The sequence below is a fragment of the Thalassophryne amazonica genome, chromosome 4 (assembly GCF_902500255.1).
Source record: "Thalassophryne amazonica chromosome 4, fThaAma1.1, whole genome shotgun sequence".
Taxonomy (NCBI): Eukaryota; Metazoa; Chordata; class Actinopteri; order Batrachoidiformes; family Batrachoididae; genus Thalassophryne; species Thalassophryne amazonica.
Window position 1 is genome coordinate 134,964,507 of NC_047106.1, and position 26,712 is coordinate 134,991,218.

Here is a 26,712-nt window from a genome sequence, read left to right on the forward strand (position 1 = left end):
AGTCTATCCCAGCAGTCACTGGATGAGAGGCAGTGTACACCGTGGACAGACCGCCAGTCTGTTACAGGGCATGAAACACAGTCAGCCACAAAGGAACGTTTTTCCTTCTTGTTGTGTGGAAGTTCATTGGCAAATCAGCACAACATGCAACTACTACGAGATTCTTAGGATGTAGAGAGATTTCTTTAAAAAGTCAAACCTGGGGGGCGGGGGTGGATATGAGTGGGGGGAACATCATACAAGTTGGAAACAAACTCAGTTTAGCCAGATTATTTGAACTGCTTTGGTTGGGAGTAAAACTCAAAGTGCCTGTCTGAAATGATGCCAGAATCCCTCATTATACACACATCTACAGTAAACTGGGTAGGTCAAAGTTTAAACATGGCTGAAGCTGATAATGTTCACAGTGGACAGATTGATTCATGTTAACGTCTTTGTTTGGATTCCTGTTTATCTGCAATACAGTCACCTCATCACTCAGTGAAATGGCTCCAGAGCTTAGCAATATCTGTGAGTAAACTGTTATTACCTTTTGAAATGATGGACAAAGACACTCCAACTGCATAAAGTTCCCATTTAAGACTTGCGGGATATGCCATGATAAATGATGTATGTGCCTTCCTCTGTTTCAGGTTTTTTTTTCTTTTCCTTTTTTAAAAAATGTACACAAATTCAGTAAATTTATGTGTGTGTTTAGGGGATGCCAGAACAATGGGCCCGGCTCCTGCAGACCTCCAACATCACCAAGCTGGAGCAGAAGAAGAATCCTCAGGCTGTCCTGGACGTTTTGAAGTTCTATGACTCTAAAGAAACGGCCAACAGCCAGAAATACATGAGTTTCACAGGTAGGTGCACACACACACACACACACACACACACACCACCCCTACCTCCAGGTCTTTACACTTTCAGCACGGCTTCAAACTGAGTCAGGTCGCACTTAATACGTTCATTAAACGAGCGACTGTGATGTTGTTGCTATTTTGAGCTTTTCCTTGTGTTGGGCTCCAGATAAAACACAATTAGGAGTCATGCTCAATTCAAGCAAATACGTCATATATATGAGTAAATGTCTTTATCAAACAGCAAAGAGTGCAGTCGAATGACACAAAGAACTGCACCGTAAAAACACACAGGAACAGACATTCATGTCTCTGTGTGTGTACGTGCAAACAAATAGAGATTAATGTGTGCGTGTGTGTGTGTGTGTGTGTGTGTGTGTGTGTGTGTGTGTGTGTGTGTGTGTGTGTGTGTGTGTGTGTGTGTGTGTGTGTGTGTGTGTGTGTGTGTGTGTGTGTGTGTGTGTGTGTGTGTGTGTGTGTGCGAGCGAACAGACGTTCATGTCTAAATGTTGTGGAGTTATGGGGTAAAAACCGCAATAATGGTAACAAAGGTCAGCTTTTGTTTGTACAGGGGTCAGACGTTAACATTGCTCCAATTTTGGTAAAATGTGATGCAAATTATTGGTTGAGTTTATAGGGTTTTAAAAATGAATAGTTTGCACCGTGTGTCATGCTTAGTTATCATGTCACAGGATAGCATATGTCACATGTCATAGAATTCAGTGGACGTAGACATTGTTTGGAGACCAAACATTCAGCACAGTCAAAACTATTCCATTTATTAATCCTATTATCGTAACCAATAATTTGCGCCACTTTTTACCAAAATTGGAGCAACTATAACTTCTGACTGCTGTACAAACTGAGATTGACCTTTGTCACCATTCTTGCTGTTTTTACACCATAACTCCATAGAAATCAGTCATAGATAGCCCAAACTATACCCTTTTGGAGTCTTTGTGATCAGACACATAAATGTGGTATAGCTTTCAATGTGATTGGAACATTTTTAAATTTTGACCTCTGTGCAGTCTTCAATTGCATGGCGGTCAGTGAACGATCTTCATACATAACAGTGAATGCAACAGGTGTTAATCCAACTTTCAAAGCAGTCTATACTTTCAACATTTGTATGTGTTCTGTTTTGTGTATGAAATTCCATGTCCTCACAAGAAAACCTCTTTTTTTCTGAGTGTCCTCTTAATATGAACACTCAGTCACTTGACACTCTGAAGCTAATGACAGGTGGCTTTCTGATTAGGTTGTCTTATTCCCATAACACACCCGTGACTAATGAGGTGAATTTAACCAGCTACTTTGTGAGCAGCATCTTGGATAATGTTTTATTCCATGTACAGTTGGGCTCAGAAGTTTGCATACAGTCGTATTGGGTATGAATGTCATGGTAATTTTGGGCTTTTATTGATGTCTTTGAACTGTTCTTTTGCAAGGGTGCTGTAATGTTTGTACAGTATACACCATTTGTGAATTTAAAACACATGAGTTTGAATTTATTTTTTTGGCTCTTCTCTAATCCACGCAGGGTCAAAATTATACATACATGCTCAAATACATACATACAGACAGACACGAAAATCTTTTAGTAAGTGGTGCCGAAGGTTCCACATTGTGTTTTAGCATGACAATCAATGCCAAAGCCTATAACTCTTTGTTAGCCATCACAATGGACTACAGCTGTTAGTTTATCTAAAAGGATGTGTTTGGCAGCACTCATTATTGGACTGACCAATACTGAGAACAATGGGAAAGTTCAAGGAACTCAGTCAAGATCAAAGGAGAATTGTAAATTTATACATGTTGAGAAGGTGTATCGAAGCCATTTCTAAACAACTGCAGATTCCAAGATCATTAGTTCAAACCATTGTAGGCAACTACAAGTTAGTATGTAAGTGTCACCACTTTACCAAGGTCTGGAGGAAGACCAAAACTGTCACCCTTAGATGAGAGGAAATTGGTTAGGATGTTCAGGGACAACCCAGGATCCACCAAGGCTCAGGTCTGCCATGAACTGGAAACTGCTGGAATCCCAGTTTTATACATTTTTAGCAGTTACCAGAGTTTTACTGTGCCATGGACTGAGAAGCTGCTGGCTGAGAAAGAAACCCCTGCTCCAAAATTGACACCTTCAGGCAAGACTGAAATTTGCAGCTGCACCACATGGATGGGGTTTTATGGTCAGATCATGAGTCAAAGATTGAGCTGTTTTTGCCACAGTGACAAGGAGTTTGGAGGAGTAAAGGTGAGGCTTTCAGACCTGAGAACACTGTACCAACTGTCAAGCATGGTGGTGTTAGTATCGTGTTCTGGGGCTGGTGCATTTGCTCAAAGTAGATGGCATAATGAAGGAGAAGGACTACCTTCAAACTCTTCATCCACCTCAAATCAACAGTAAGATGGTTGAAACTTGGTCACAATTGGATGCTCCAACAAGACAGCGATCTCAAGCACACATCAAAACTGGTTGTGGGTTGGATAAAGCAGGCTAACATGAAGCTTCTGGAATGGTCTTGTCAAAGCCCTGACCTCCACCCTATTGAACATTTGTAGATCAGGCTTTCTGAGCCCTCTGCTGTATGCCCTGTACACCTGTGACTGCTCTCCAACTCACCCAACCAACCACATTATAAATCATGCAGATGAAACCACATTGGTTGGACTCATTTGCAATGGGGATGAGACAGTGTACAGGGCCGAGGTGGAGCAACTGTCACTCTGGCGCTCAGAGACCAACCTGACCCTCAACGCTCATAAGACAAACAGAACAGGTGGAAACTGTCACCACCTTCAGGTTTCTGGGCACCCACATCTCCACAGACCACACTTGGACCTCCAACATCAAGGCTCTGGTACGAAGGCTCAGCAGTGGCTACATTTCTTGGACATCCTCAGGAAGAACAACCTGGACATGAAGCTGCTGCTGGCCTTCTATCACTCCTCAGTGGAGAGCATACTGACATACTGTCTGGGTGTGTGGTATGCAGGCTCCACAGCCGAGGAAGAAAGGCAGTGCAGAGGATCATAAACACTGTCCTAAAGATCATTTGCTGCCTTCTGCCCAGCCTGGAAACCATTGCTACATCCTGCTGCCTTAGGAAAACCAAGGCCATCACAGGAGACCCCTCACACCCTGCCTACCCCCTGTTTGATCTATTGTCCTCTGGGAGATGCTACAGGTCAACAAAGTCCCACACCAGCAGGTTGACAAAAAGCTTCTTCTCCTGGGCCATACGTACTGCAAACACCCATGGACACACACATATGCACTAAGTCACAGACCTACTCCTTTAAACACCCACCCCCCTTCCCGGACAGCAACCAACCCAATCTACCTTCACCCCCACCCCACCCCATCCCTGGACAACAAACATATGTTTACATTCATATTCATATATATGTGTGTGTGTGTGTGTGTGTATATATATATATATATATATATATATATACACACATTAGTATACAGTACATATTTTGTATTATAAGATGTCTTGCTTTTTCCTGGTGTACTGTAGCTCTGCAGGAGCACTCCTAATTTCAGCGTACCCCCCACATAGAATGACAAGAAAGACTATTCAGTTCTCACTCACTCATCTTCAACCGCTTAGTCCAATTAAGGGTCGTGGGGGGCTGGAGCCTATCCCAGCACTCATAGAGCGCGAGGCAGGGTACACCCAGGACAGGACGCCAGTCTGTCACAGGGCCACAAACAGACAAACAAACATGATTGATATGGGAGACATTTGTTTACATTGTCTACATTCTACAGCTAGCCAGGCCCCTGTAGTCGGTGCGGACCAAGGTAGCTTAGCCGCCGTTAGTTACCCCCTGGCAGATCCCGAGCAGCCGGGAAAGCAGGCCGACTGGGTGACTGTGAGGAGGAAGCGTAGCCCTAAACAGAAGCCCCGTGTACACCGCCAACCCGTTCACATCTCTAACCGTTTTCCCCACTCGACGACACACCCGCCGAGGATCAAACTCTGGTTATTGGCGACTCTGTTTTGAGAAATGTGAAGTTAGCGACACCAGCAACCATAGTCAATTGTCTTCCGGGGGCCAGAGCAGGCGACATTGAAGGAAATTTGAAACTGCTGGCTAAGGCTAAGCGTAAATTTGGTAAGATTGTAATTCACGTCGGCAGTAATGACACCCGGTTACGCCAATCGGAGGTCACTAAAATTAACATTAAATCGGTGTGTAACTTTGCAAAAACAATGTCGGACTCTGTAGTTTTCTCTGGGCCCCTCCCCAATCAGACCGGGAGTGACATCTTTAACCGCATGTTCTCCTTGAATTGCTGGCTGTCTGAGTGGTGTCCAAAAAATGAGGTGGGCTTCATAGATAATTGGCAAAGCTTCTGGGGAAAACCTGGTCTTGTTAGGAGAGACGGCATCCATCCCACTTTGGATGGAGCAGCTCTCATTTCTAGAAATCTGGCCAATTTTCTTAAATCCTCCAAACCGTGACTATCCAGGGTTGGGACCAGGAAGCAGAGTTGTAGTCTTACACACCTCTCTGCAGCTTCTCTCCCCCTGCCATCCCCTCATTACCCCATCCCCGTAGAGACGGTGCCTGCTCCCAGACTACCAATAACCAGCAAAAATCTATTTAAGCATAAAAATTCAAAAAGAAAAAATAATATAGCACCTTCAACTGCACCACAGACTAAAACAGTTAAATGTGGTCTATTAAACATTAGGTCTCTCTCTTCTAAGTCCCTGTTGGTAAATGATATAATAATTGATCAACATATTGATTTATTCTGCCTTACAGAAACCTGGTTACAGCAGGATGAATATGTTAGTTTAAATGAGTCAACACCCCCGAGTCACACTAACTGTCAGAATGCTCGTAGCACGGGCCGGGGCGGAGGATTAGCAGCAATCTTCCATTCCAGCTTATTAATTAATCAAAAACCCAGACAGAGCTTTAATTCATTTGAAAGCTTGTCTCTTAGTCTTGTCCATCCAAATTGGAAGTCCCAAAAACCAGTTTTATTTGTTATTATCTATCGTCCACCTGGTCGTTACTGTGAGTTTCTCTGTGAATTTTCAGACCTTTTGTCTGACTTAGTGCTTAGCTCAGATAAGATAATTATAGTGGGCGATTTTAACATCCACACAGATGCTGAGAATGACAGCCTCAGTACTGCATTTAATCTATTATTAGACTCTATTGGCTTTGCTCAAAATGTAAATGAGTCCACCCACCACTTTAATCATATCTTAGATCTTGTTCTGACTTATGGTATGGAAATAGAAGACTTAACAGTATTCCCTGAAAACTCCCTTCTGTCTGATCATTTCTTAATAACATTTACATTTACTCTGATGGACTACCCAGCAGTGGGGAATAAGTTTCATTACACTAGAAGTCTTTCAGAAAGCGCTGTAACTAGGTTTAAGGATATGATTCCTTCTTTATGTTCTCTAATGCCATATACCAACACAGTGCAGAGTAGCTATCTAAACTCTGTGAGATAGAGTATCTCGTCAATAGTTTTACATCCTCATTGAAGACAACTTTGGATGCTGTAGCTCCTCTGAAAAAGAGAGCTTTAAATCAGAAGTGCCTGACTCCGTGGTATAACTCACAAACTCGTAGCTTAAAGCAGATAACCCGTAAGTTGGAGAGGAAATGGCGTCTCACTAATTTAGAAGATCTTCACTTAGCCTGGAAAAAAGAGTCTGTTGCTCTATAAAAAAGCCCTCCGTAAAGCTAGGACATCTTTCTACTCATCACTAGTTGAGGAGAATAAGAACAACCCCAGGTTTCTTTTCAGCACTGTAGCCAGGCTGACAGAGTCAGAGCTCTATTGAGCTGAGTATTCCATTAACTTTAACTAGTAATGACTTCATGACTTTCTTTGCTAACAAAATTTTAACTATTAGAGAAAAAATTACTCATAACCATCCCAAGGACGTATCGTTATCTTTGGCTGCTTTCAGTGATGCCGGTATTTGGTTAGACTCTTTCTCTCCGATTGTTCTGTCTGAGTTATTTTCATTAGTTACTTCATCCAAACCATCAACATGTTTATTAGACCCCATTCCTACCAGGCTGCTCAAGGAAGCCCTACCATTATTTAATGCTTCGATCTTAAATATGATCAATCTATCTTTGTTAGTTGGCTATGTACCACAGGCTTTTAAGGTGGCAGTAATTAAACCATTACTTAAAAAGCCATAACTTGACCCAGCTATCTTAGCTAATTATAGGCCAATCTCCAACCTTCCTTTTCTCTCAAAAATTCTTGAAAGGGTAGTTGTAAAACAGCTAACTGATCATCTGCAGAGGAATGGTCTATTTGAAGAGTTTCAGTCAGGTTTTAGAATTCATCATAGCACAGAAACAGCATTAGTGAAGGTTACAAATGATCTTCTTATGGCCTCGGACAGTGGACTCATCTCTGTGCTTGTTCTGTTAGACCTCAGTGCTGCTTTTGATACTGTTGACCATAAAATTTTATTACAGAGATTAGAGCATGCCATAGGTATTAAAGGCACTGCGCTGCGGTGGTTTGAATCATATTTGTCTAATAGATTACAATTTGTTCATGTAAATGGGGAATCTTCTTCACAGACTAAAGTTAATTATGGAGTTCCACAAGGTTCTGTGCTAGGACCAATTTTATTCACTTTATACATGCTTCCCTTAGGCAGTATTATTAGACGGTATTGCTTAAATTTTCATTGTTACGCAGATGATACCCAGCTTTATCTATCCATGAAGCCAGAGGACACACACCAATTAGCTAAACTGCAGGATTGTCTTACAGACATAAAGACATGGATGACCTCTAATTTCCTGCTTTTAAACTCAGATAAAACTGAAGTTATTGTACTTGGCCACAAATCTTACAAACATGGTGTCTAACCAGATCCTTACTCTGGATGGCATTACCCTGACCTAGTAATACTGTGAGAAATCTTGGAGTCATTTTTGATCAGGATATGTCATTCAAAGCGCATATTAAACAAATATGTAGGACTGCTTTTTTGCATTTACGCAATATCTCTAAAATCAGAAAGGTCTTGTCTCAGAGTGATGCTGAAAAACTAATTCATGCATTTATTTCCTCTAGGCTGGACTATTGTAATTCATTATTATCAGGTTGTCCTAAAAGTTCCCTAAAAAAGCCTTCAGTTAGTTCAAAATGCTGCAGCTAGAGTACTGGCGGGGACTAGAAGGAGGGAGCATATCTCACCCGTATTGGCCTCTCTTCATTGGCTTCCTGTTAATTCTAGAATAGAATTTAAAATTCTTCTTCTTACTTATAAGGTTTTGAATAATCAGGTCCCATCTTATCTTAGGGACCTCGTAGTACCATATCACCCCAATAGAGCGCTTCGCTCTCAGACTGCAGGCTTACTTGTAGTTCCTAGGGTTTGTAAGAGTAGAATGGGAGGCAGAGCCTTCAGCTTTCAGGCTCCTCTCCTGTGGAACCAGCTCCCAATTCAGATCAGGGAGACAGACACCCTCTCTACTTTTAAGATTAGGCTTAAAACTTTCCTTTTTGCTAAAGCTTATAGTTAGGGCTGGATCAGGTGACCCTGAGCCATCCCTTAGTTATGCTGCTATAGACGTAGACTGCTGGGGGGTTCCCATGATGCATTGTTTCTTTCTCTTTTTGCTCTGTATGCACCACTCTGCATTTAATCATTAGTGATCGATCTCTGCTCCCCTCCACAGTATGTCTTTTTCCTGGTTCTCTCCCTCAGCCCCAACCAGTCCCAGCAGAAGACTGCCCCTCCCTGAGCCTGGTTCTGCTGGAGGTTTCTTCCTGTTAAAAGGGAGTTTTTCCTTCCCACTGTAGCCAAGTGCTTGCTCACAGGGGGTCGTTTTGACCGTTGGGGTTTTACATAATTATTGTATGGCCTTGCCTTACAATATAAAGCGCCTTGGGGCAGCTGTTTGTTGTGATTTGGCGCTATATAAAAAAATTGATTGATTGATTGATTGATTGATTGTCAAAGCAAGTGTTACAGAGTAAAAATTAAAAATGAAGTCCTCTGTCTGTCTCTCTCCCTGTCTGTCTCTATCTCTGCCTGTCTGTCTCCCTTTCTCTGCCTGCCTGCCTGCCTGTCTCTCTCCCTCCCTCTCTCTCGCTTTTCTTCCTCAGTCTCTCTCTTTTTCTTTCTCTCTCGCTGTTTTCTTCCCTTTTTTCGGCTTCTCCTCCTTATCTGTATGCTAAGCTGGCTTTTCACATTCTTGAGACAGTGAAGCGGCTACCTTTTTAGCACACATTTTCAGCAACAATTCAGTTAATTTTTCTGAAAATCTGTGCTTGACGAACAGACAGTTTGAACCAGAGAGCCCAGCAGAAATTTGCCCTAACCGCAGCTAGAACTCTGCAGAAGAGAGCTTTCTCAAACAGCCCGGCTTCAAAGACCTCCCTCTCCTCCTCCCACTCGACAGTAAACAAGCAGAGAGCAAACAGCAGCAGTTGAGAGGATTCCAATGTCACCAGTGTCCTTGTCACCAATCCTGTTTGTGATATTTATGTACAAGATATCAAGGCGTAGTCAGGGGGAGCAGGGTCTTCAGTTTGCTGGGCTCAGGGTCTCATTACTGCTTTTTGCAGATGATGTGGTCCTGTTGGCTTCATCAGCCTGTGACCTCCAACACTCACTGGATCAATTTGCAGCTGAGTGGAGCGGCTGGGATGAGGATCAGTGCCTCTAAATCTGAGGCCATGGTTCTCAGCAGGAAACTGATGGAATGCCTACTCCAGGTAGGGAATGAGGTCTTGCCCCAAGTGAAGGAGTTCAAGTATCTCAGGGTCTTATTTACGAGTGACCATGGCAAGCAATGGAGTGTGAGATTGGCTGGAGAATCAGCGCAGCAGGACGGTATTGCAGTCGCTCTGCCGCACTGTTGTGACAAAAAGGGAGCTGAACCAAAAGGTGAAACTCTTAATCTACTGGTCAGTCTTCGTTCCTAATCTCACCTATGGTCATGAGGGTTGGGTCATGACTGAAAGACCTAGTACAAGCGGCTGAAATGGGTTTCCTGAGGAGGATGTCTGGTATGTCCCTTAGAGATAGCGTGAGAAGCTTGGTTATTTGTGACGAGCTTGGAGTAGAATCGCTGCTCCTTTGTGTTGAAAGGAGTCAGCTGGTGGTTGGGGCATCTGGTAAAGATTCCCCCAGGGTGGCTCCCTAGGAAGGTGTTCCAGACACATCCAGCTGAGAGGAGACCTAGGACTAGGTGGAGAGATTATATCAACACACTGCCCTCAGAACACCTCAATATCCCCCAGCCAGAGGTTAGGTGGTTAATGTGGCCGGGGAAAGGGAAGTTTGGGGTCCCCTGCTGGAGCTGTTGCCCCTGCAACTCGATTCCGGATAACTGGTTAAAGATGTATGTTTGTATGTATGTACAGTATGCATACCAATAATGAGTCCATGCAAACTTCTAACCACAACTGTAAATATCCGTGTGTGGGTGGATAAGCCGCAAATGAGTTGCACTATGCATCAGCGGACATGCATTATATGTCTTTATGTGTCATTATGTGTGGCCGTAACTGTTGCCTTTGTGCTTAAATGGGATGTTATCGGTTCTGATGATGATGGGCGCAGTACATTCCAACTAGTGCAGGTGAGAAAAGTACTAAATGGCGTGCTACTTTGCTCCTGAATCTAAAATGTTTTCTCATTTTTCCCTGCAGATAAAAGTGCGGATGCTTTTAATTCCACCATAACAGTAAGCCTGCTTCTTTCATCACACAATCACACCTATAGGTGTCAGTTTTATATATAGATCATGCAGTGTGAAACAGCTTTCTGTGGAATGCAATACAGTGAGCTTTCTCGTGTTTATACATCATAATAAGCAGCTTAGCAGTAAGCTAAGCAGTAATCATTGGATTGAGTTTTCCCGTTTCATAAAAAGAAGGGAACAACAATACCGAGCTTTATGCACACACATAAATCACTCTCCAAAATCCTCATGCAGTATCATCCTGGTATTGTATATTGTGGCTAGTGTGCCTTTCACAACCATCCACCATATCTTATTTTGTTTATTTTTCTTCAGGATCTCTGCAGTCTGGTTTTTTTTTTTGTTTGTTTGTTTGTTTTTGGTTTTTTTTTTTTTTTTTAATGAAATAGGAATTTGCATCATATTTGCCCCAGTGCTGGTTTGTGTCAGAGATCAAAAGATTAAAGAGATAAAAAAATAGATGAGTTGAGGGTTCTGTAGCTTGAGATTCTTTAAGGCTTTCTCTCTCTGTGGCTGGTGGCTGTAAGTCAGCAGCCCTCTGCAGCTCGACTACCAGCCAATCAGAAACAGAAAGTATGATGAAGAGAATACTAAAATTGTCATCAGAAGGCAAGCATGACCAGAGCATTTAGAGTTAGACTGTAATGAATAGAAGAAGGCAGGAGAGAGATTGAGAAGTTCAAGAGAAAACACAGGAATAAAATGAGATACTGTACTGTAGATACTGTATCGCACTGTTGTGTTTTTTTTGCACGAATGAGGATTTCACCCACATTCTGGCAAATTCGAGGTGCATTCAAAATCTGCATACAACGGTCTTACAGCAGTTTGAGCATTCTTACGGCCAGAACACATGCACTCTACACTCGTGGTGCGCTCGTGATGGAAACCATATCGAACGGCAGTCGAGGTGGACTGTAACTGCATTCTGACTGAGGATTAAAATATTCTCAGTGTCAAAACAGCAATCGAAACAGTCCGATGACTTTTTAAGGGAAATTTGCCATGGGCAGGCAATTGAGGTGGAAAAATATTGTACGGCAGTTGAAGTGGACTGTAACTGCAATCTGACTGTGTACTAAATATTCCCACGGCATCAAAACAGCATTTGAAACAATCTGATCGTGTCCGAGAGAAATCCACCATGGGCAGGCACGTTTAATCCTGCCAGCATGTCCCATCCCATGCATCCCATTTGGGGTGCGCAAAGGAAATACTGTAATGAGGAATCTCTGGCACACATTCATTTTGTGAACTAGATGTGAACATTGCACAATCAAGCCGAAAACACTTGCACGCAGCTGAACGGGCTGTTATATCCATAATAAATTGTAGATTACAGATAAATGATCATGCCCTCTCATGGGTTACATAATGTATGTGAATTATGATGACCGTCATAGCTGTAACACCACGTGCAGCTGTGCGGCGCCTGCTGCTGCCCGACAGCGAGTCAAAGGCATTGCGTGGTGCCCTACAGTGCAGCTGACCAGAGTGTCACAGCTGTGAAACACATATCGTGAAATGTACACATCTACATCTGTACAAGCCACGACAGTGCACCTGCATCGGCGAGCCATCAGGACGTAAATAAAAACTCACCTTTGGAAAGCCTTCAGCTGCATCCCACAGCCATTGGGCACGATATACACATCTGAATTGGCTGTTATATCCATAATAAACCTCAGATAACAGATACATTGTCATGTCCTCTCAAGGGTTACATAATGTATGTGAATTTTGATGACCATCATAGCTGTAACACTACGTGTAGCTACGAGGCTCCCTGCCCTGCGGCGAGTCAAAGGCCATAATGAACATGATATCACAGATCCATTGTGAGTCCACATCATGTGTTAGGAGATGTATCAATCATATCATGTTCTCATACAGTGAGGAAAATAAGTATTTGAACACCCTGCGATTTTGCAAGTTCTCCCACTTAGAAATCATGGAGGAGTCTGAAATTTTCATCTTAGGTGCATGTCCACTGTGAGAGACATAATCTAAAAAACATATCTGGAAATCACAATGTATGATTTGTTAATAATTTATCTTTATGTTACTGCTGCAAATAAGTATTTGAACACCTGTGAAATCAATGTTAATATTTGGTACAGTAGCCTTTGTTTGCAATTACAGAGGTCAGACGTTTCCTGTAGTTCTTGACCACGTTTTCACACACTGCAGCAGGGATTTTGGTCCACTCCTCCATACAGATCTTCTCTAGATCTTTCAGGTTTGGAGTTTCAGCTCCCTCCAAAGATTTTCTATTGATTCAGGTCTGGAGACTGGCCAGGCCACTCCAGGACCTTGAAATGCTTCTTACGGAGCCCCTCTTTAGTTGCCCTGGCTGTGTGTTTGGGGTCATTGTCATGCTGGAAGACCCAACCATGACCCATCTTCAGTGCTCTTACTGAGGGAAGGAGGTTGTTTGCCAAAATCTCGTAATACATGACTCCATCCATCCTCCCATCAATACTGTGCAGTCGTCCTGTCCCCTTTGCCTAAGAGCACCCCCAGAGTATGATGTTTCCACCCCCATGCTTCACATTTGGGATGTTTTTCTTGGGATTGTTCTCATCCTCTAAACATGGTAAGTGGAGTTGATTCCAAAAAGCTCTATTCTGGTCTCATCTGACCACATGACCTTCTCCCATGCCTCCTCTGGATCATCCAGATGGTCACTGGTGAACTTCAAACAAGCCTGGACATGTGCTGGCTTGAGCAGGGGGACCTTGCTACCCTGCAGGATTTTAAACCATGACAGCATCATGTGTTACTAATGTAATCTTTGTGACTGTGGTCCCAGCTCTCTTCAGGTCATTGACCAGGTCCCCTCCTGTGTAGTTCTGAGCTTTCTCAGAATCACCTTACCCCACAAAGTGAGATCTTGCATGGAATCCCAGACCGAGGGAGATTGACAGTCATCTTGTGTTTCTTCCACTTTCTAATAAATAATCATAACAGTTGTTGTCTTCTACCAAGCTGCTCGCCTGTTGTCCTGTAGTCCATCCCAGCCTTGTGCAGGTCTACACTTTTGTCCCTGGTGTCCTTAGACAGCTCTTTGGTCTTGGCTATGGTGGACAGGTTGTAGTGTGATTTATTGAGTGTGTGAACAGGTGTCTTTTATACAGGTAACAAGTTCAAACAGGTGCAATTAATACAGGTAAAGAGTGCAGAATAAGAGGGCGTCTTAAAGAAAAATTAACAGGTCTGTGTGAGCCAGAATTTTCTGGTTGGTAGGTGATCAAATACGTATTTGCAGCAGTAACATACAAATAAATTATTAACAAATCATACATTGTGATTTCCAGATTTTTTTTTTTTTTAGATTGTCTCTCAGAGTGGACATGCACCTAAGATGAAAAGTTCAGAACCCTCCATGATTTCTAAGTGGGAGAACTTGCAAAACTGCAGGGTGTTCAATTACTTATTTTCCTCACTGTAGTTGTACCACCCCATCCAGATGGCTGTGCTGTGCATATGAACATGGTGTCACAGCTGGAATAAACATATCATAATACAATAACATGCTGTTGTCATGCATTATGCATTTTCAGAGGCCCGACGTTCATGACCAGTCGCCCAAAATGACAGATATTCGCCCTCATCTAACTCGGGTGAATATCTGTCATTTTGGGCGACTGGTCATGGACGGAGGGAAAAAGAAAATGCATAATGCACACGACAACAGCATGTTATTTGCATTATCACTTTTTACTGAGATACACAACGTAACGCGTACATAAAAAGTTGGCTCACTTTTGTCGTGTCGGCTGGCGCGCGCTGCTCTCCAAATTCGGCAGTGCGTCCTCATCAAGCTGGCTGCTTTGGCTGCTGTTCATTGTCATACTATCCATGAGAAAATCATCTGGATTATCCATATTGGGACAAACACACACTTCTCGTCTTTTTATTTTTATTTTTTTTCCTTCTGCGGACAGTTCTTGGGCTGCGTGTGTGCTATGACGTCATTTGTTTACCCACAGCGGCGGGTATAGCCATATAGCGTCGACGTAAATCTACGATACCGGCCCAGCAGCGCCCCGGTAAAGTGATAATAATGACCGATACATCTTCCAAACCATTAGAAGGACTGATCAATCAATCATTTATCAAGGCACTATAATGTAAATAAAGTAAGTATTCACCTTTGGAACAGCTCCAGGTGCGCTTCCCATCGCATGGTGACCAATTGCAACACCACAGCCATCAGCAGTCATGTCATCCGTGTCACTTTGGTGCAAAGTGGGATGGTGACATCCGCCATGATCAGAGGGCAGATACTCCGTCCACTATGAAATAATTATCATCTGATTGCTGTACAAGCGCGGTGCTCTAGTTTACAAATTTTTTACAAAAGTTTTCAAATATATTAATTTAACAGAGCCATTGTGCAAATGTTTTGTCTGTTCACTGGCCAAAAGAAGCAGTTTAGTTCTTTGTGCCTCTACGGTAACATTAATTGGCCCCTTAGCTTCTGATCCTTAACACAGTTTTTGCTTTATACAGTAAATAACTCATGTGCCATGGTTTCCAACCTTTAATGGACATTACACGTTTACCTCAGCTAGTCTGTTCAGTGGTAACAAGAACCAGTTGACTCAAGTTCTTAATGCCTCATAAAATAACATTAATTAGCCCATTAGCTTCTACTTGCTGATTTGGTGTTTGTATTGTAAATAAATAATGGGCCGATTGAATTAATTTTGCATCTTGTGCCATGTTTCAAAAATAAAACTTACAGGCTGCTGCAAATTACAGTATAATGTGTTTTTCCTCTTCACAACTCATTTTTGGACAGACACCGACACTACGGAAGTCTAGAAAATAACAAGTGACACAAAGCAATGCTGGAGGTGACATAAAAGCAGGAGTCTGGTTATACTGATGACATCACCCAAGTCTCACCCTCTCTCTTCCTGTGACACTGTGCAGAGCTCAAAGTCTGTGTCAGAGAAGACCACTATAGCAACCGTATCTGAGGACGAGGATGAAGAAGAGGCTGAACCACCGCCTGTTATTGCTCCCCGACCAGAACACACCAAATCGGTAAGGATGCGCAGGCACAGACTCAAACTAACATCACTACTGTGTCACAGACTGAACAAGTTTTTATTCGAGCGCCATGTCTAGACAGCAGTCATAAACCCCAATAAAAAAAAAAAACATTTTAATGATGATAGTTTCTAACTGACAGCAGAGGCAGAAGAATGTCACTGATGCCCGTGCCTGCCAGTCAGCATTTGACTCAAACTCTTTCTTGAAATGGAGTCAAAATTCCATTGACTTTTTAAAATCATAAGGCTGCTGCATACTTTGCCAGAAAGCCTATTAAACAAAGTCAAACTCCCCAGTTTAAATGTGAAAAAGGGAGGGAATGTCCCCACAAAATCTCATTTTCAGACTCAGCCACCTTAGCCATGGGCTCGTCTTGTGCGTTCATCAGTCTGTGGATGAAGAAGGATTTTATTTTTTAAATAGATGAAAACTGCTCAAATCTAGGCTTCAGTCTGTAGCTGAAATTTCATGTTGTCTTTTTCCACCAAATGATGCCTCACATGCTGCACGTTTCCGTGGTACATTTTGGATGAACCTCATATTGTGCTGTAGTTATACTGCACTTAATTATTTAAATTTGTTCTCAATATCAGTGCAATGACTCTTTTTTAAAACTGTAACATGTATGCTATTTGTACTGTACATTTTGGGTTAAATCTTGTCTGGTAAGATCCTTGAACTTTTTGTTTTCCAGCTTTTGGGCTATTACCATTTTGACCAGATAGATAATAACTATTTTAACTGTTAGCCTAAATGTATTCAATCAATCAATTCAATCAATTTTTTTTATATAGCGCCAAATCACAACAAACAGTTGCCCCAAGGCGCTTTATATTGTAAGGCAAGGCCATACAATAATTATGTAAAACCCCAACTGTCAAAACGACCCCCTGTGAGCAAGCACTTGGCTACAGTGGGAAGGAAAAACTCCCTTTTAACAGGAAGAAACCTCCTTATTCAGTTATAAGTTCAAATAAAAATAAGGTGTAAGGCGTTTGCTGGATACAATGATGTCACCTCACATTGTGGCTGGTGACAAAGAGCAGAAGCAGGGAGTATTAATATATTAGACGTAATAATTGTAAGTGACAGCAAGATCATGAAGGACCATGGTGAAGGACCAGGACGTCTGTGTAATGTGAACACTGAGGTGGAGTCAGTGTTGAAAGGACCCCACAAGACTGTGACTCAAAACTTACATCTCTATCCAAAAGAGTGCAGTCCCAGACAGTGTCTGGTGTTGCTGCATTTCTTTTCCACTTCAGATACTCACAAATGCAAACAGCTTCATAAATACTTTTTGTGCCCTCTGTCTTTGTAACTCACACAGATGCACATTGTTGCTCCTCTCCCAGACAAGCTGGCGGTTGAGAGGCTGCTTCCATAGCTGACCCACTGTTTCTATGGTGACAAGCGTAGTGCACCTAACTGGAATGTTCACGGTCTAAAACGTGCACACACACACAAGACAGAGTAGGACTCAGTACCTCTCATACTGTGCTATGAAATGGTTTGTGCCTTCTTGAGCTTGTATACATTTTAGTTTGTCAAATTACAAAAATAATAATAATAATAATTCAGCCTTCTTTATGGTAAAATCTTTAAGGGGTTTAAGCTCACAGTGAAAACAAATCTAGGCAATATGTTTTAAAAATGAAAGTATCAGTCAGAACAACTGTATGTATAAATACAGTATGTGCTGCTTTTACATGCAGTTTTCTTTAAACAAGTCGGTATGGATACAGGAACATTTCCATTTCCGTTTGACTTCATTTACATCAGTTGTTAACAAATGCAGACAGTATGGTACTGTATGATAAGGTGGCAAATAGGTTTGATTTTCGCAACCTCCCAACTGGATCTTTGGTACAGCAGTTCTACCTCAGGTGGCTCCAGCTCAACAGAGAGCACAGGGACCTGAAAATTGTCTGAGTGAGCATATGTGTCCACCTGTCTGGACTGTCACTATCTGCCCTTCTGAAGCACAGCTTGTCAGCTTGACTGGATGAGTACTTCTTAGTGGGTAACATGATTATTCATGTAGTAGGTAATGACACTTCCAGCAGAATTTTGCTAAAGATTGTGGTACGCGTGCTTTTATTTCTTGTTCGCTACTGCCCTGGTCAGGGGAATTTTTTTTTACTGTTCTTGCTCTGTACACTTGACGACTTTCAGTCTACTCAACAAGATTTTAAGGTCAACATTTAATGGAATTATGCATTGGAGCCATGCTGATATATGGGTTGCTGATATGAGCCTTTCCCTGTGGGCTGCCCCTTACCACCAATCCTGTCTGTGATGTTCATGGAGGGGATTTCATGGTGCAGTCAGGCACCGGAGGGTGTCCAGGTTGGTGACATCAGAGTTGCATCTCTGCTTTTTGCAGATCAAATCAAATTTTATTTATATAGCGCCAAATCACAACAAACAGTTGCCCCAAGGCGCTTTATATTGTAAGGCAAAGCCATACAATAATTACGGAAAAACCCCAACGGCCAAACGACCCCCTGTGAGCAAGCACTTGGCGACAGTGGGAAGGAAAAACTCCCTTTTAACAGGAAGAAACCTCCAGCAGAACCAGGCTCAGGGAGGGGCAGTCTTCTGCTGGTACTGGTTGGGGCTGAGGGAGAGAACCAGGAAAAAGACATGCTTTGGAGGGGAGCAGAGATCAATCACTAATGATTAAATGCAGAGTGGTGCATCCATCCATCCATCCATCCATCCATTTTCTTCCACTTTATCCGGAGTCGGGTCGCGGGGGCAGCAGCTCAAGCAAAGCCGCCCAGACCTCCCGATCCACACACACCTCCCCCAGCTCCTCCAGGGGAACCCCAAGGCGTTCCCAAGCCAGCCGAGAGATGTAATCCTTCCAGCGTGTCCTGAGTCTTCCCCGGAGCTTCCTCCCAATGGGATGTGCCCGGAACACATCTCCAGTGAGGCGTCCAGGGGGCATCCAGAAAAGATGCCCGAGCCACCTCAACTGACTCCTTTCGACATGGAGGAGCAGCGGCTCGACTCCAAGCTCCTTCCGAGTGACCGAGCTCCTCACCCTATCTCTAAGGGAGCGCCCAGCCACCCTCCGGAGGAAACTCATCTCGGCCGCTTGTACCCGCGATCTTGTTCTTTCGGTCATGAGCCAAATCTCATGACCATAGGTGAGGATCGGAACGTAGATCGATCGGTAAATTGAGAGCTTTGCCCCCCTACTCAGCTCTCTCTTCACCACGTGAAGAGTGGTGCATACAGAGCAAAAAGAGAAAGAAACACTCATCATGGGAACCCTCCAGCAGTCTAAGTCTATAGCAGCATAACTCAGGGATGGTTCAGGGTCACCTGATCCAGCCCTAACTATAAGCTTTAGCAAAAAGGAAAGTTTTAAGCCTAATCTTAAAAGTAGAGAGGGTGTCTGTCTCCCTGATCCGAATTGGGAGCTGGTTCCACAGGAGAGGAGCCTGAAAGCTGAAGGCTCTGCCTCCCATTCCACTCTTACAAACCCTAGGAACTACAAGTAAGCCTGCAGTCTGAGAGCGAAGCGCTCTATTGGGGTGATATGGTACTATGAGGTCCCTGAGATAAGATGGGACCTGATTATTCAAAACCTTATAAGTAAGAAGAAGAATTTTAAATTCTATTCTAAAATTAACAGGAAGCCAATGAAGAGAGGCCAATATGGGTGAGATATGCTCTCTCCTTCTAGTCCCTGTCAGTACTCTAGCTGCAGCATTTTGAATTAACTGAAGGCTTTTCAGGGAACTTTTTAGGACAACCTGATAATAATGAATTACAATAGTCCAGCCTAGAGGAAATAAATGCATGAATTAGTTTTTCAGCATCACTCTGAGACAAGACCTTTCTAATTTTAGAGATATTGCGCAAATGCAAAAAAGCAGTCCTACATATTTGTTTAATATCTGCATTGAATGACATATCCTGATCAAAAATGACTCCAAGATTTCTCACAGTATTACTAGAGGTCAGGGTAATGCCATCCAGAGTAAGGATCTGGTTAGACACCATGTTTCTAAGTTTTGTGGCCAAGTACAATAACTTCAGTTTTATCTGAGTTTAAAAGCAGGAAATTAGAGGTCATCCATGTCTTTATGTCTGTAAGACAATCCTGCAGTTTAGCTAATTGGTGTGTGTCCTCTGGCTTCATGGATAGATAAAGCTGGGTATCATCTGCGTAACAGTGAAAATTTAAGCAATGCTGTCTAATAATACTGCCTAAGGGAAGCATGTATAAAGTGAATAAAATTGGTCCTAGCACAGAACCTTGTGGAACTCCATAATTAACCTTATGGTCTGTGAAGAAGATTCCCCATTTACATGAACAAATTGTAATCTATTAGATAAATATGATGATGTTGTAGATAGGATAAGGATGATGATGTTCTGTTGGCATCATCGGGCAGTGAACTTCAATGCACACTGAGCAGATTTGCGGCAGTGTGTAAAGTGACTGGGATGAGAATCCACACCTCCAAATCTGAGACTGTGGTCTTCTATGAGAAAAGGGTGAATTGTCCCCTTTGGGTCAGGGGACAGTTACTATCACAGGTGGACGAGTTTAAGTATTTCGGTGGTCTTGTTCACAAGTGGGATAAGTCGGTTAACTGATTGGTGCAACAATTGATGTTTTACCAACGATGTACCGGTCTGTCCTGGTGAAGAAGGAGCTGAGCCAGAAGGCAAGGCTCTCAGTTTACCAGTTGATTTACACTCCTATCCTTAGGGCCCCTTCACACATAGTATAAATATGGTCAGTTTGCACATGAATTGCGCACGAAGCAGGAATCGTATGCAATACGTGTAAAATTGAAGCTGCCTCCAACGCCTTGTACACCTGTTGCTACAACTATTTGCGCACACCAGCGGCTGACAGACAGAGTGTGCCCTGTGAGAGACCATTCAGTCCCTCTCGTGGCAGGTGTCGGCCAAATTCCAGGTGACACACACAAACATCTAACAGACAGCCTCTACTTTTAAGATTAAGCTTAAAACTTTCCTTTTTGCTAAAGCTTATAGTTAGAGTTGGATCAGGTGACCCTGAACCATCCCTTAGTTATGCTGCTATAGACTTAGACTGCTGGGGGTTTCTGAGTGTTTCTTTTTATTCACCTCTTTTTGCTCTGTATGCACCACTCTGCATTTAATCAAGGCTGCCCCTCCGTGAGCCTGGTTCTGCTGGAGGTTTCTTCCTATTAAAAGGGAGTTTTCCTTCCCACTGTTGCCAAGTGCTTGCTCATAGGGGGTCGTTTTGACCGTTGGGGTTTTTCTGTAATTATTGTATGGCTTTTGCCTTACAATATAAAGCGCCTTGGGGCGACTGTTTGTTGTGATTTGGCGCTATATAAATAAAATTGATTTGATTTGATTTACAAAATGTGTGGGCATTTGCGCTATTAGCACGAGGACACTCAGCAGACGATCACTTTTGAGCTGGATGTGAAATTTATGAAATGGATGTGAACTAAGACAAATTAGACAACATGCATGTGGTGCATGTGTCTCGCACGTGTGTCGGCTTCCCCATCTCTCCCCAACACGTATGGCATGCCGGGGGGGCACACTTGCATAAAATGCTTATATGTATGTACAGATCTGATCACATGGAGGTCAGACAGCCAGTTCTGAGCGCACACAGCACGGGGAGGGGCCTGTCAGCTGATCACAGCACACTGACAGCTGGATGACGGCTCAGTGCACACATTAAAAACACAGAAACTACCACCAGGACAGGTATACAAATAATTACGACAATACCTACCTACATAGGCAATTACATAACAAATAACGAAAATGAATGACCACATGACACAGAGTGACACATTGGTCTGGGTGCTGAACGGACAGGGGGGCATGTCTGCCCACAGCCGCTGTTGTTATGATCTCTGCTCCTGGACGTCCCAGCTGGAGAACATGTACCGTGTTTTGAATGACATGAACTTACAACATTCCTCCGTGAGGCGCTTGTCTCTGTCTGCTGTCCTCACGTGGAAATACAAAAAAACATCTTTCACCTTTGTGCCGGGCTGCAGCAGCAGCACACAGCACATCTTGTCCATGTCCTTGTTGATTTCAGATATTTTTCTGCACCTTTTATAGGACAGCGATGGTAGCACAGTGATAAAGTTTGTGGCTGGTAATCAGAGCTTTTGGAAAGTGCAGATTGGAATCCCGTGGGTGGCATGTATTTTTTTATTTTGTATTTTTCTCACGTGTACGAAACCGTCACAGCAGCATTGTTCACGCCTGCCCGTCGGCTCGATATTTTTGTGGTTCGCTCATACAAGCTGTTATGACGTGATTCGCCCTGATTTGTACTTATTCATACTGTGTTACCCATGGTTGTGAACTTTGAATAATCACCAAAAGAATAAGATCACAGATACTAGCTGCGGAAAGGGGATTCCTCCATTGAGTATCTGGGCTTGCACTCCTGGACAGAGTGAGAAGCTTGACTATCCAGGATGCCTCACATCGAAAGGAACCAGTTGAAGTGGTCTAGGCATCTGGTGAGGATGCCCCCTGATTGTTTCCCTAAGGAGGTCTTCCAGGCATGTCTAACTGGCAGGAGGCCCTGGGGAAGACCCAGGACATGCTGGAGAGATTATATTTCCCAGGTGGTTTAGGAATGCCTCGGGGTCCCCCAGGAAGAGTTATAGAAATTGGCCAAGTATAGGGAAGTGAGGGTTGAGCTGCTTTGTCTGCTGCCACCGCGACCCAGACCCATATAAGCCAGACAAATGAGCCTTTCACAAACATATTGTTATCAGTTATTGTTGCCGATATGAATATGTTTATTTTACAGAATAAACGGTGCTGAAAAAAGTGGTAAACTTCGATGTCTCGGATGAAGTCCATCCTGAAGAAGAAAATGTTGCGGTTCCTTGATTGGCTTCCTAAGGCTGGCTCCAAAAGCGAGCAGGTTCCCATTTAAGTCCATGTCAAAACGTCCAACTTTAGAACAGAAATAATCATGTTTACGACTGGATACAAAAAATCGGTTTTGGTCTCTATAGACAGTTTCCCATCCATGACAGCTGTATGGGTTGGCTGCCACCTCACCTTTTAGCGTTAAAGCGCATCATTGCACAATAGAATAGTACTTGGACTGTTGCCTTCCTACATTTGTACTTTAATTCTAAATAGAAGTGCTGGTCCTTACTCTTTCCGCTCGCAAGATTACTTGCTGCTTTCTGTTCCATGTGCCCGCACTGAATTGGGTAAGACGGCTTTTGTCCACTCCGCACCTTTTTCTTGGAATATGTTGCAAGAGGAGTAGAATTTAATATAATTAATTTCACTGAGCGCTTTTGAATTAAAATTAAGAACACTTGAGGCTAACTCCACAACATGCCCTTGTTTTTTATAATATAATTGTAATTTTAATCCTTTTTTTTTATCTTTTTATTTGTCTTTTGTTTTAAATTGTGTAACTGTGTTTGCTGCTGCCTTTCTTGGCCAGGACACCCATCAAATAGAGGTTCTTAATCTCATTGGGATTTTCCTGGTTAAATAATTTTTACTCTGTAACACTTGCTTTCACTATGTAAACATGTCTCCCATATGAATAAAGTTCCATTGAAATTGAAAATTGAGAAGGAGAGACAGACAGCCAGAGAGAGAGAGAGAAGACAGAGTGCTGTCTTTTCTCTTTAAGTCTATAAAAATAAGGCTATAAAACTCTCTAAAAAATTAAAGTACTTAATTCTTTCATGAAAACATCAAATCTAGGCTTTCATCTTCGATACACCTTCTGGCAAATTGTAGCTGAACTTTCAAGTCTCCTTTTTAAGAAAATCCTCATATAAAATCAACAATAATGATAATAATATTAAAGCAAACAGAGCTATAATATCAGATCGGAAACGTATCGGTATTGGCAGATATTCAAATTTATAACCTCTTAGGTGGTTAAACTTTCTGTTGAGACTGTATGATAATTTTTCCCTCGTCTTCCAGTTACTTTGCTGCAAGCCTCCTATCCTCTCACCTGTCTGGTCTTTCTCTCTCAGATATACACCAGATCTGTGATTGAGCCTCTGCCTCCTCCAACCAAAGATGCTGCAACCTCTCCAATCTGCCTGCCAACTGCTGCTGCTGCTGCTCCCACCCCTGTCACGCCTGCAGACGCTGCACCCAGCAGCCCTCCCAGTGCAAGCTCTGCCCCTAGGTCTTCGCTGCCTCGCCCCCAGGACAAATCCCGAAAGAAAAAAATGTCCGATGAAGAGATCTTGGAGAAACTACGTAAGAGTAATTTTTATATCAACGCACCCACAGATACATTCAAAGCGGATGCAGCAGATTTGACTCACAGCATTATTCATTTTATTTATTTGTTGTTCTGCATGGGTTTTATTATCGCCATGTTTGACTTTGGTATCATTTTGATCATTTTTGTGTCTGTGTACATCCTTCAACTGAAGCATCTCAGAACCATAGATGGAGAACAAAAAGCATACAGTGCATCCAGAAAGTATTCACCACGCTTCACTTTTTCCACATTTTGTTATGTTACAGTCCTCATAGTATGAGCTGTGATACACAATTTTTAAAGCATCTCATGTGTAAACAAAAATGAAGTAGGGGTCGACCGATATGGATTTCAATACACTGGAGTCTTGGCTATTTTTGGGCATTTTTGACTACTTTGGTTTTACCTTCATAATTTAACTTAAAAAACTGTTTACCTGGCCTTGTTTGGTGTATTTTTTTCAGCACAACCTCACCTGAGTGATTTTAGAGTTTTTCTTTCATTCTGACATACTGCATTAAAATAGTGACCCAGTATTCACTCCAATACCTAAAATTCGAATTAGAAAAAAAGCTGTTTTTTACTGTGAAAACCTCAAATATGTTTAACGAACCATTTTTATAACTTAGAATGTAAATATAAATTGTTAATTTCAAAAATATATGTAAAAATGTAACATAAACAAAGTTGTATACAACAATTCACATTAAAATGCAGGAAATGCTTGAGGGGTTTTATTGTGGCTTTTTACATGCAATAAGATGCCACACAATTTCTATTTGTGCCACTCAGAAAAACAATTCCTGTCCAGTACACATCAGAAAAATGTATACAAAATGTTCCACCTCAGTATCCATGTGTATTTTTTCCTAATTCCTTGTTTTTGTTGCATTTTTTTATTGGTATTGGTACAGACTGTTCTCAATCTTTAGTGGCCAAAAAACAAATAAAAACAATAGAAAAGGGTGTTTTGGACTTCTGGGGGGGGGGGGGGGGGGGGTGTCTCTACCTGACCTCCTGTGTTCTCTGCAAATGGAGCCTGCTGACTGCTGGGGCAGTGTGTGTCTCAACCCTGCTGTGCTCCAGGACTCTGCACTGGAGCAGAAGTGCATGAGTCCTGGAGAAGATGGAAAGAGAAGCGTGCAGTCCGATCCGCTGGGCTGATCTGTGTGCACAGATCGTTGAATCCACCTTCTCTCGTTCATCCAGACAAGAACAATAAAGTCCACTTCATCAGACTGATCACGCTTTGGTTCAGACTCTGATGATGCACTCCAAGCTTTGATCATCTTCATGGAGTAAAAAAAAAAAAAAAGAGAGAGAGACTTGACGTGCCGTTCCAAGACGCCTGATTATTTTGATGCACTAAATAAATAAAATAACTACACCACACACTAACCACACATGCTAAAACACTCCACACACTTGTTTGCTGTTGCAGACAGAGAGAGACTGAAAAGTCCCATTCGCAAAACGCGCACACACCCACGTGTAGTCTGTGTGTTGTCATCAAACCCACGTGAAGTTGTTGATTGTGATTGGTTAGCTCCTGAGTTTTCCACCAATGGTAACACCCCTCCCTCCTGCTGCAGTTGAGGGAGTCGTATTTCATTCCAGCCCTCTCACTTCAGCTGAAAGAGAAAATTGTTTTTCCTGCAGCTTGTGTAAATTATTAATCATAATTCAAGTTATACTTGGCCTATTATCAAAATTTAAAAAGTGGTGTGGAGGTTGAATTCCACACATTCAACATGCATTCAGACACTCAGAGTAGAGCAGATTGTGTGCTACGTCCTCTTAATTAGGTCATGTGACTTTTGACACGAGGGCGCATCAATCAGCTCCGGAGGGTTAAGGCCTGACACCAAATTATTGGAAAGTTTTGGAGGCTCATACCAATATTTCAGTCTGATCATTGCCTGCAGGAAAATGTGTCAAAATTTAGTATAACAAACTCTTAACACATCTTTTTTTAAATGTTTTGCAGCATATGTTTTATTCACAGAGCCTTTCAACATGACCTTTACACAAAAAAGTGCAAGGAGCTGCAAATCAGGGATGAGAATCACCCGCCGTTTAGTGGTTTCCCAACTTTTGGGATTAATTTAGTCAACTGTCGCTATCATTTCAAATTTGGGGAGAAAAAAAATTGAGGTGTGATGTTTGTGACAGTGCTCACATTAGCCACTGGGCATCACTGTTACTGAACAGCGTGGTGTGCACGAGGCTTGCCGGTAGTAGAAGAGTTGCTATGCTAAATAGCTTAGCACCTCGCCCCACAGTTCGTTTGTGTCCGTAAATGTTAATAAAGCCAGTGAATGAAACAAAGGCTGGGTAGTTGATGACAGGGCAGGGGTACCCTAAGCGGTAAAACCTTTACTTTTCCTGAAAAACATCTCTAGTACGAGATTCTGCGTGTGAGAACTGCATATTATGGGGTGCATATTGGCGGCAAATGAAAAAAGTTTTAAAGTTTGGACAGTTTTTTTTATGAGCAAAATGCACTGGAAACGATAAAAGAACATGGCAAGTGTGTCCGTGAAATCGGTTAAGATTACAAAGAAAGGTTTACATGGACATGGCTGAACAAAGTAATGCCACTGACAACCTGCAGCGATGATGTCAGACCAAATATCTACTTTTAGTGTTTTGTTATTGGCTGTAAGAACCACAGCTTCAGGCAGTGTAACTTAAATATGATGCATAGTTCATGTTTCTGTTATATTTTATGTTATGCACAGGTCATAAATAACAGTTAAATGGTTAAAGGCACATTAATATTGGATGCACATAGCATTTCCTTTTTTG

At 42.5% G+C, this 26,712-nt stretch overlaps 1 protein-coding gene across 1 annotated transcript in view; it reads left to right on the forward strand.

Annotated features, from left to right (window-relative positions):
- Positions 1-26,712, forward strand: part of pak1 (p21 protein (Cdc42/Rac)-activated kinase 1) — a 212,990-nt gene that overhangs the window by 147,428 nt on the left and 38,850 nt on the right. The window contains exons 4-7 of the mRNA XM_034168630.1: positions 698-845; positions 10,531-10,565; positions 15,525-15,638; positions 23,666-23,897. Coding sequence (XP_034024521.1) covers positions 698-845; positions 10,531-10,565; positions 15,525-15,638; positions 23,666-23,897 — 529 coding nt within the window. The remainder of the gene's footprint in view (positions 1-697; positions 846-10,530; positions 10,566-15,524; positions 15,639-23,665; positions 23,898-26,712) is intronic.